Source organism: Acromyrmex echinatior, chromosome 3 (assembly GCF_024713525.1).
Source record: "Acromyrmex echinatior isolate Ae372 chromosome 3, ASM2471352v2, whole genome shotgun sequence".
Taxonomy (NCBI): Eukaryota; Metazoa; Arthropoda; class Insecta; order Hymenoptera; family Formicidae; genus Acromyrmex; species Acromyrmex echinatior.
In genome coordinates this window covers 5,595,443-5,607,583 of record NC_141854.1, presented here as the reverse complement: position 1 = coordinate 5,607,583, position 12,141 = coordinate 5,595,443, and the positions used below count along the sequence as shown (strand labels likewise).

Here is a 12,141-nt window from a genome sequence, read left to right as displayed (position 1 = left end):
ACCTTTCTGTTTTGCTGTAATATTTTGTGCTCAGATTTTTAATAGATTTATGTATATTTTATATAATACGTACATGAATATATATAATATAAAAAAATATATTTAAAAAAATATATAAAAAAAATAATCGTCATACATATCATAATCAATCCAACGTTGTGATAATTATTGTAGATTAAAAAAAAAGATTGGTAGAAAATTAATAAGACTTTGACAGAAATAAATTTGTGAGGAAAATGAATCATAGTTAATATAAAAACTTATGCTCGAAAAAAATTTTGAGCAAATGTATCATTTATAATAAATTAAATTATTAAATTTACTTTATTACTAAGAAAAAAACTTTATCAAACTTTTTTCGCAATAACGTTAATCTCCAAACTTTCTATGTAAAGATTATATAAATACGTATATGTATCTATAACAACCTTTCTGGGTTCCTCTATGAGACCTAATCCATGTGCGTCATTGACAGAAAATGCAGTCAATACCCATGATGTGATAGAGTGCGGTACTTCTCGTCGTAATTCCGTTTTTCCATTATATCTGCAAGAGTACATATACTTAATATGTTTCCATAATCGTAAGTATAAGATGAAGTATGTAGGTATCCTGTGTGCTACCGTTTAGATAATAAATAAACTGAAACATAGATATGATGAATTTCAAAAAGTAATAATGTTTCGAATAGCGATAAAAGAGATTGCAGCTTTCTAATGAAATAGATATACACGATACAAGCAAGTTGATGTAACATGAAAAAAGTGTTAAGATCGTACTTTCGTATCCTTCACCTTTACAAATGCGGAAACACACGTTTACATAAATGACGTTTTAGTAAACACCAACTATATAATAGTAACATAATAACATCGATGTTATAATTTCATATTCAAGAATATAAATATAATGTAGCTGTTATGTAACACATGTATTGCATAACAGTTAAATTATAACATGAATGTTGTTAATTGATGTTTACTTAACTAAGGATATAAATAGTGAACAGTGTTACGAATAAAAATCGATCATTCCTCCGTGAATAGCATGACGCAAGACATCGGTTTCCAAGAACTGAGATATGCATGATACGTAGAACAAGCTTTTGTAACGCAACTTACATTCGTGAGAAAATATGAGATCGCACCTTTACCTTGATCAACTTTCACGTAACTGTACAATACGGTATGCACGTTATTTACAAATATACAGGGTGTCACTGAAACACTTACAGGGGCAAATTCTGCCGGTAACAGACTGAAGCAATTTTACTCTTTGAAACAATTCATTCCTTTTTTGTTTCAATTTACGTACACCTTGCATATATACCGCATATACATAGACGTGCATAAACACACTAAAAGTATACAAGATACGAAATAAATACCCTGAAGAGAAGTTTGTGAAAAGCCAGGTGTTTAAGATGTCATGCATTAGGAATACACGGGGCTTATTCCAGACAGGAGGTGGGATGCGAGAGAAGGCGTAAGGACCTGCCAGCGGTGGTCTTGTCGCTAATCTGTGCGTGACAGGTGGACCAAGGTCTGGTCGAAGCGTGGACACCCCATGAGGCGACCCCGTTATTCTACCCTCCAAAATTTCTGGTCCTGCAATCCAATTCTGCATATTGTATTACACCAACCCAGATCCTCAATCGAAATAAGAACTAAATACGATATCCTAATGATATTATTTCTTTGATTCTTGATAGAGTATAATTACTTTCAGAAAATGCTTCAGATCTACTTTATCTCTTTTAATCGTAGAAAGAATTTATTTAGTTTTGAGATAAATTCTTCAATTAAGTTGAAATTGTTCAACATTTAATTGTTTTTATAATAAATTTTTAACATTTAATTTGTATCTTAAAGAAATCAGAAATGCTGATTTGTGTCTCAAATTTACATTTTGTTTAATAAAATTTAAATGAATTAAGAAGAAATTTTATTATTCAATTTAAAATTTATTTATGTTTAAAACTTAATCACTGATAATTTTTTTGATTCTGTTTATTAATTCAGTACTTATGATATTGACAAATCAGAAAAAATTTTTCTGATTTTCAGTAATGGCAGTTCTGAAACATTCTTTTTTTATATAGTGAATTATTAAGATACTGCATAAATTTTCTCGGACTTAATTCTCTACAAAAAATATAATGTAAAATTATTTTATTTTAATGAAATAAATAATTGATATGTTTTATTCCAACTCTGCATCTACTGCATTGTATCTACTGCATTGTATAAATTTTTAGCATCTATCTCTGAAAGTTTTTTAATTTCAAATAAGAAATAAGCTTTTAAATATGTATAAATATTTATATTGTTTTTATATAAATATTAGTGTCGTATTTAAAAATAACGCGTAAACTCTAAGACCATAAAATCATATCCTGAAAATTAAAACTTATTTATGTGAAATAAATAATAATTAGAAATATATAATATCCGCGTATAATAATATTTAAGATTATAGACAAGTAAGTCTAAACTTTAGTTTGTATTCAAAATAAGTATTTACATATATGCATATTCAAGGCACAATATAATATAATATATCTAAATTTATATATATTAAATAATATTTAAATAAAATATTTAGAATACAGAGCGTATATACATATATACAAAGCGTTCTTCAGTTAGCAAAAATTAACACTGATGTGGAAAGATCCTGAAAAATTGAAGATTTTTTCCTCCACCAAGTTATCTAGCCATTTACCACCGTAACAATTTTGATGCGTAACTTTAATGCGAAGCATTCTAATTTGCATTATTTTTTGTTGTACGAATTCTATTATATATGTTAATATTTTAATGTAATATGTAAGTGTAGATCGATATATCGATTTTTACACTATAATTAAAGGAAAAATTATAAAATAATAGCTTAAATACACATCAAAGAGATGCTAGAAAACAGCAAGGAATGATTTTTGTTATGCAACTAATGGTAAATTCGCTCACTCGCAGTATGTTGGATCAGTACATATTAAAAGCTACTTTATACAAAATATCTTAATGCAGTGATACAATATAATCAACTTTGACAATGATACACATATATTTTATTAAATAACGTAACAATATTATTAGTAAATAGTCAATCGTTAAAAATATTTATATACTTTTATATTTAATTTTGCTAATTTCAGGCAGTATATTTTTTATAGCAGCTTTTAATATGATTCAGCGTAGTGCAAGTAACTGAATTTGCTATAAATGTGTATACTCAAGTAAATAATTAACTGTTTACAAAATTTACAGTATAAATATGTGTAAAATGAAAATGTATGCATGATAATTTATTACGTCATTGGCATTACCCAGCTTCAAGCGTTTGCCAAAGCCAAGTTTCAGGGAAATTCTTGCGAACTTTGACCTTCTCGGGCGGTAATGCAGCAGCCGGGCCTGAGAATCCCCCAGCGGATGCAAACATCACGTCTTCGATACTATTTCTGTAGTATACTACACACATATAAGCTTGGTTAAAAAATATATAATCTAATCTCACCGAGATCAGCTCAACAGTCGATCCTGATTAAAAGAATCAATCAAGAACTGGGATGTTATTCTCATGCTATATATTATGAGTAAGTTGGAATATGGTTGTGTCACGCATATTCTACAAAATATTTTTTAATTTAGAAATATTTATATTTAATGAATGTTATATATGTTTTAAGTGCGCATTATGTTTTTAAGTGCGCGTTAGTCTTTCACTAAATATACACGCTATACTACCTTAAATTTTGTATTTCGATACTTACGTACAGGGAAATTCTCGTGGACATACCCATTTGTAAGGATTATTACACCAGTTTTCTGTTACAAACATTTGTTATTTTAATCTGATTATTAGATAATAATTAAGAAGATAATATAAGTATATCGTGGAATATTTTACTTGAAACACATCGTCTGCTGTTCCTGAGCCAGGCCTCCAAAGAGAGCGACTGAAGAATCCATCTGCGTGTGGTGATGGTTCTGCTTTATCGTACGTCTGTAGCTCTTTGTATACTTGATCCTACATGTAATTAATGAATGCTATCAAAATAAAGTATACGTGAAATCACGCATACAGAAATTTATAAATTTATATATATATGTATAACGTATTACGTACATAAGAAATATCATTTCCAGATTTTAACAAGAGGGATCTCTGATCAATGCCTAGTAATCCAATAAAAGAGTTTGGTTTCGCAGATATCATAAGGTTAACATTTTCTCCGGGCATAACTTCACCAGGTGTTATTTTAATATCAACCTATATACGAATTGCGATGTTATCTATCCATTCTCTATTTTCTAATATATAATACAACTTAGACATTTTAAATAATAACTCACATGATTTTGAAGTACTCCTGTAAGTTCAACGTCTAACGAATCCGCTAGTACTTCTCCATCTGTCCCTACATAGTATACAATTACATGCGCAATAGGTGCCATGACATATGTTGCTAAAAATCTGAAACGTGTTTTAATCGTATAAAATATTAATTTTAAACTGAAACTCAGTCTAGGATTTTAACAACTTGTATGATCAGGCTATTGAATCTCAAAATTGTAAATCTTTTCTGCGACTCGAAAGATCCAAGATCAACTTAAGATTCGACTATTCCGAATAACTCTTCTAAAAACTTCCTTAAAGGTGACCATACACAGTCAATAATATTAATTAGTAATATTGACAGAGTATGTATCAATATTTTAATTTTTTTACGACTTTAAGATCAATATTATTGACAATATGTTTTACTTTAGTTTTACGTACATTATCTATTGCGCTATAGCATGAATCCTAGTAATAAAGAATACTGATGCTCGAGAAAAATCCAAATCATCGTCAATCCATCAACATTAACCACACATGATCAGTAATAGTGTTAAATATATATATATATATATATATATATATATATATATATATATAGTCAGTATTATTAATATTATTATTTAATAATATTATTTAATATTTCGGTATTATTTACCGTATACAGTCACCTTTACACACACACACACACACACACATCATACTTACTTGAATGATGTCGTATATTTGTCCTGCACATAGATTGATCCTGCATCTAAAATGTCACCGCGACCAAGTATCTCATAACTTATGTATTTCAATGGAGCGGTAGAATTCACCTCGATTTCAACATAACTGTTCACCTTGCAGATTAAATTGTGAGAATATTATAACCGAAGAATTTAAACGTAATAATAATAGTTGCAAAATATACCATTGGTTTTTCCGTTTTTAAAATTGCTTGCACATATTCGTTGCTTATGGACATAGCTTGACTAGTTGAGGGGAACCATTCATGGAGATTTAAATATTGTGCCTGCGTACATATACAAACAATTAAATATTGTATTAGGTGTTGGAATTAATTCGTAGCGTTTTACAAGTGATGGGAAGTACTTTCATTAATGTATTTTTTAATGCTCATGTGAAATAAATAACATTCTTTCATTAAAAAACGCTACGAATTAATTCCAACACCTAATATATTTGTCGAACTGCAAGGAGATTTGATTAATAATTTTACCTCTATATTTAGAGGAAAAGAGATATTATCCTTTGATTTAGGCGGATAAAAATCTAGTTGTATCATGCCATGCTCGTCTAATTTTTTTGTAAGATTCGAATATGCCGATTGATTATATGTGTATCCATATGCTATCAAGACGTCGTTTTTGGTGTCTTGTACTGGCGATCCGTCGTGATACGTTAATTTTAGCTGCAAATGTATGTAATATAGTGTAACATAATGCGTTGTATAATATATTGAATATATTCAATTTTGCCTTTGAATAAGATAGATTCAACTTACGAAAGCGGTATATTTTAGTCCAGGTTTGAAATAGTCCGATGTTCTTATTAATTCCATCGTATACTTATGTTTATGTAGTGTTATCTGTGTCGAAGCATTTTGCCTTCTGGTAGTTAATTCTTCTTCTACCACCACGTCAATCATGATGGGTCTTTCATATTCATCAGTCAATCTAAAATAATGTGTGCATGCGATATCATATACATAAATTTATGTAATGTACAATTTTTCATAATTTAAGACTTATAATACTAAAAAAGTAAGTAAAATAAATAATTTTTTGTTGTATTTATTTTGTCTTTGTATTTTAAACAAAAATTTTTTTAATGTTATCAAGAGAGAAAAAAATTCCAAAATACATTATATAAGTTTATAACTAATGCAATATTATTGGATTTACCTTAATTCGGATAATATATCGAAATCGACCGTAACTTTCCCGTTGATCGGTACCACTTTTCGCACTGGTTGTTGGAATATTGGTTGAATTACACCAGAAAAAATGTCTGGGTAAGCCGTTATTGTAGCTTCACCTTTCACTGGTTTTCCATAAGTATACCTAAATTATGTTCACTTACAAATGAATATTTTCGGTCAAATGTGGCTTAAGTAAAATCAAATACATCAAATTATTAATTGTTGAATCTTTAATCTTAAATAATCAATTAATATTTTATTAATTAATATTTTATGAGAAAGCTGAAAAATCATCTTCAAAATCTTTATCTTCATTCGGAACATGGATCAAGTGCAGATTTATTAACAAAGGGAATTTTCTGTAAACCTTTTCAAATTTAGAAAATTTATCGCTCTTATAAATTGCTGAAATAGTCACTTACTTTGCATGAACAGTTGCTGCAATTTTTGATTCTTTGAATTGTACATGTTTCGGTGAATCGATTGTCACTTCGAAGTTCGGTAGAACGTATTCCGCAACTTCAAATTCCTTTTCAAATGTTTGATCGCCGACATTAGCGACAAGCTTCCATTTTCCTAGTACTGGTGACTGTGATAATTCTAATTCGCTGCCGAAAATACCATGAGTCACTGGTGGTCGATTCCATTGTTTGACACGATTACCATCGCCATCCTGCAACAAATTAAAAAAAAATATATTTATTATAAACAAATCTTAAAAAAAAAATTATTTTCAAGCATCAAAATATTACATGTGTAAGGAATTCTACGATATTACTGTGAAAGATATATATGTATTTGTATGTCCAGAAAGTTTTTGTGTAGATAAAGCGGATTAAATTGAGTCGAAAAATCCTCTACCATTTTGCAATTTTCGCAATAATTAACAAAATATCAATTACTAAAAATTGCCAAATATTAATCTTGAATAATTTTTTACTCAAATACTATCAATTTTATAGAAAAACTACAAGAGACAAAAATCATTAATTTCCTTCTCATAGAACTTTAAGAATTTTTTTCAAAATTTTTTCAGAATTTTTTATCAACTTTTTAGTACAGCATTTTCTTATTTTTATCAACATGAAAAAATACGGTATTAAAAAATTGCTGAAAAAATTCTTAGAACTTTATAAAAAGAAAATAAATGATTTTTGTCTTTTGCAACTTTTCTATAAAGTTGATAGTATTTGAGTAAAAAATTATTCAAGACCAATATTTGGCAATTTTTAGTAATTAATATCTTGTTAACTATTGCAAAAATTGCAAAATAGTAGAAAACTTTTCGTCTCAGTTTAGTTCGCTCTATCTACACAAAAGCGATTGACAAAAACTTTCGGGACACCCTGTATATACGTACATATATATATATATATATATATACTTACGATGACATATACGTCCGATGGTCTCATAATACTCGGTCTCAACCTCGAATCCAATATTATACAACGAAACATAACTTTGTGACCGGGTTTATAAATCGCCCGGTCGGTCTGGATGAAGACTGAGTAACTTTTATGTACATACTCGATATCCTTCGATTTATAAAAATCAATACCGGACAGACCGCGTGCTGTAAGTTTGTATTTTCCAGGTGTAGTTTCTCCAATCTAACATTGTAAATAAAATCAATTAATATGAACTGTTAAATTATGTTAAATTATTATTAAGTTACTGATAGTTATCATTTTTATCAATTTTAAATAAGAAAGCTTATATAGATTATTACAAATATGGACTTGTACAAATTATTACAAATTTATACGTACGTTTAATTGTAAAATGTGAGTAGAATAAGGTTCAACGACTATGGTCCGAGAAATGTTAAATATTTTTCCTATATCAAGTTCGCCAGTCAGTTCAACGTATATCGTTGATGGCGTTGATACGCCGGTAACACTTGCCGCTACATGATATTCCGAATCAGGACGTACTACTTTCGGCGCAATAATAGTGTAATATCTTAAACGAGAATAAGAATCTTCCTCGTTTCAACTTTTTCATTCTATTCTCTTCAAACTTATTAAAAAAAACTGTATCTATATACTGTTAGTATTGTTAACATTATCCCACGTTACAATAAAATCAAATATGCTAGGCTTTCACATAGTTGGTAATGCAAACACGGTTTGTTATTACGAAGCATCATGATTTTAATAAATCATTTTGAATAAAAGTCACGTGAATATACTTGATATCGTAATATCTGATTAATATATATATTTGTACTTACGGTTCTGCGGCTACATTTGAGATTATTCCCGATAGCAATAGAATACCTAGCAATTCCATGTTTTAAGAAAGACCTGTGATGAAGAAAAGATTGTATTTATGATTTATTAAGTATGATTATGAGAAATTGTACAATTATCCAATTAAAAAAAACCTAAAAGATATTGATATTTTTAAAAATCAATATGTCTTTTTATTATTTATACAGAATAATATTAATTCAAAACTATAATTTATCCCAACTTTATTTTTGATGATTAAACTTTTTAAAATATCTTTTAAAGATATCTTTATATTATTTATAAGAATATAAATAATAAACAGTTTGTGCGTGTTTCACAGAATTATCTTTCAAGATTTTGCAATAACAACGATAATCAATCATATTTTTTTCTATGAAGATATTACGGGTGAAATCTTGGAAGGCAATAAAATAGACGCAAACAAACACAAAAGTCAGGAATGTTAAACATGATGAATAATTAGCTGTTATTATGTACGTAAGTGACAACGTACACCGTGCGCACAAAGCTGCCTGTAATTATGTCGCCAAGTAGTTTCCCTCTTTTGCGAAAGCTTAGTCCGTCACAATACCGGTTTTTCCGGGAGTCCATTATGTATATCCGTCATCGTTAATTTTGAAATTACAATCCGAATAGTGAGTAATTACTGCTTGAGAGAAGAGAAAAAGACAACGGATAAATACTATGACCGATTATTCCTAGAGTCTCGACATATTCGTGTCAGATTGTGACGTCAAAGGGACAGAGAGAAAGAGAAAAGTAAAAGTTGGGGAATTCCGGCGCACACGAAAATATTTGTTGCACGTCATCATTAAATTCCGTGTGTTACGTAATAACTTGTCCCAACGAAATGGTTTCTATTCAAAAATTTCAAAGTATTATATTCATAAAGTTTATAAATTCACATTATTTATATATATATATATATATATTTCGCTAAAAGAATATACAATAATTAAACATCATATTAATGTAAATGTAAAAATTTCTTATTTTAGAAGCTGTATCAAATACAGAAACGTGTAGCAGTAATAATGTAATATGCAATAATGCAATGTGCTCTGTTTAAACTTTAAACAAAGATTGTAAAAATATAAATTTGCTGTCGTGTATATTTCGATGACATAAAAATATAGCGCTTTCTTTTATAATTGCAGCCATGAAACGCAAAACAAACTTCTTATCTATCTATTTTTTATTCAATAACTGGATATTTAATATAAGATGCTTAATTCAATATTATTTTTTATGATTCAAGAATATCTGTTGACAATACGATACTTTCTTAGCTTTTCGCACCTAAGCATAAAGTCTCATTAAATAACTGTTATTATATTTACTTATTAAATTATTAACGGTATTAAAAGATAATTATCTATGTTATTATTATTTTATTATAACGTCAATAAAGCTGGGTAGAAATTCTCAAGAGTTTCGCTACTGCTCTGAGATTGTTTTAGTCCTATGTATTTTCTTATATGTTTTTCCCCCACTTCAAGTGTTGCGCATCGCACGATATCGAGGTAACAAATGTTATAATGAAAAATATAATCTAATTAACATTTTGTGGTGCAATATTATTCGCATTTGAACCAATTTGCAATTAATTTCATAAATAAATTATTGAAACATAACTGATAATGATTTTATAACGATGCGAATAATTTTTTTCATTTTATTTTGATGTACCAATTTTTCCTTCTGTCTGTTATTGTAATGATCATATTTCTATGAAGAAAAATACATAAAAAAACATAGAAATAAAAACGAGCAGTAGCGAAATTAAAAATTTCTATTCTTCTTTAATAAGTAAAAGTAATAGTCATTTAAGTAATTTAATAATGTTTAGATAATGTTGATTAAGTAATTTAATTATGTTAATTACGTTTAGATAATGCAAGTTAATAATTTTAATTTACACAAAAAAAAGAAAAGAAAAAGAATTCAATGGATTAGTATAGTTTTAACTTTATATCATCAATTACGTTTCTGTTTAAGCTTTGCATATCATATTTTTATTATCGTCTAATCAATATTACTTCGACCTTCGGGATGATATGAAGTTTATGTCGATTAAATATAATTGAAAACCCCCAAAAATAGCTAAATTACGTCTTTATTTTTATTTCGCAAAAAAGCAGCAATATTAAATACTGCAACCGACAAATATTAACTGCATTCAGTAATGCTGAGAGTCTCGTAATATTAGTAGGACTTAATTGCATATGACACCTTTGCACCGTTGCGCTTTTACGAAGAAACAAAATATACGTATATGGTCATAGGTATTTTTAATTGTAATTCTGCGAAATATTCTTAATCATATTTATCGCGTCGAAAATGTGGAATATATTATGCATGTACATCATTAAAATAAATTATATTTTATAATCGGCGCGCAGTTTGCTTACACTGAAAAATGTAAAGGTAACACAAAAATATTATTAGGCATTAAATTCTGCTTTGACTGAATATGACCTGCTCCGCTCATTTTGTTATTAAATTAATTTAGTAATATGTATTAACAATTTTATTTTTAATGTTTCATTTTTTGTAATATTTTATATTATTATATTAATTATTATATTAATTGTAAGTAAAATAAATATAGTATATATTATCATAAAAAAGACTAAGTAAACAAAAATAATAAAAAGCTTATTAAAAGACTTTTTATTAATGACAAATTTTATTGAAGACAAATAACAAAAATCATATTCTTTAACTAGATCCAAGGAATACTAATTTTTATTTTACATTTAGTTTCGAGGGTATAAAGCTTGGAAACTTGCTATAAATTTTAATTTCCCTTGAGAGTTTTGTTAAGAAAAAATCGATCCCTCTCTCTCTCTCTCTCTCTCAAATTAATCAAAGAATCTGTCGTTAAAACAATGCGCGGGAAGTAGGACATTCCATATATGATAATAAAGCGAAATTCTCAGTACGAAAGTATATTCATATTAGGCTAAGTAGTATATTCTACTTTCCATTGGTTTACTGCGTAAATTGGGAAACCGGGAATTTCAACTCAACGATCTGTCGATTCTGTCGATTAAATTCAGCTACCGCGTATAGTCCGTTAGGTCCGTAAATTACTGGCTGCAACGAAAGTATAGCAAGCGACTCGTCGCTACGACTTTGGAACTTTCACCGACTCAAGAGATTCAGGACAATCACTGAGGAAAGAAAAAAGAAAAGAGAACGATGGATGGCCCTATCTCGGGACCAATTGAGCGAATGTACAGCTGTGATTCTGTGTTATCATCAAGGTCACTCCGAAGAAAAAAGGGAAGATTTCTATCGCGAGGACAGGCAAAGGAGGTCGCGTCATCGCACAAAATAAAATTTGTCTTGGTGACTCACCCGGCCAGAAACGGAAGCGGATAAATTTTCTCCACACTGCACCAAGAAAAATCGCCGAATCAAACGATCGTTAGTCGGAAGATCGCCGTAGACGGTCGTCAGCGTTATGCGTCTTTCCGTAGTATGCGCGGGAGGTAAACGCGGTAGGAAACACCAAATCAGTGAACCGCAGAGCTGAACTAGCTGGAGAGTATTCGCACTTGCTAACGGCCCAACGGTTAAGCAAGTACTGACGGCAGTGACGGCCACTACCAA

General features: G+C 29.2%; 1 protein-coding gene across 3 annotated transcripts in view; it reads right to left on the bottom strand.

Moving 5' to 3' along the window:
* The window catches only part of LOC105144368 (thioester-containing protein 1 allele R1), a 17,899-nt gene extending 5,758 nt beyond the window's left edge, over positions 1–12,141 (bottom strand). Inside the window, exons 1-17 of one of the 3 annotated variants that reach the window (XM_087403808.1) lie at positions 11,887–12,141; positions 9,017–9,169; positions 8,502–8,574; positions 8,038–8,230; positions 7,654–7,878; positions 6,688–6,938; positions 6,249–6,407; positions 5,849–6,020; positions 5,564–5,755; positions 5,255–5,356; positions 5,050–5,183; positions 4,356–4,476; positions 4,129–4,272; positions 3,910–4,029; positions 3,773–3,827; positions 1,388–1,607; positions 429–546 (exon numbers count right to left, since the gene is read on the bottom strand). In XM_087403808.1, the coding sequence (XP_087259934.1) occupies positions 429–546; positions 1,388–1,607; positions 3,773–3,827; positions 3,910–4,029; positions 4,129–4,272; positions 4,356–4,476; positions 5,050–5,183; positions 5,255–5,356; positions 5,564–5,755; positions 5,849–6,020; positions 6,249–6,407; positions 6,688–6,938; positions 7,654–7,878; positions 8,038–8,230; positions 8,502–8,560 (2,265 nt within the window). In that variant the 5' untranslated portion in view covers positions 8,561–8,574; positions 9,017–9,169; positions 11,887–12,141. Of the gene's footprint in view, positions 1–428; positions 547–1,387; positions 1,608–3,328; positions 3,471–3,772; positions 3,828–3,909; positions 4,030–4,128; positions 4,273–4,355; positions 4,477–5,049; positions 5,184–5,254; positions 5,357–5,563; positions 5,756–5,848; positions 6,021–6,248; positions 6,408–6,687; positions 6,939–7,653; positions 7,879–8,037; positions 8,231–8,501; positions 8,575–9,016; positions 9,170–11,886 lie in introns of all 3 variants that reach the window. The other 2 variants (XM_011053250.2, XM_011053241.2) reach the window with 2 other exon arrangements.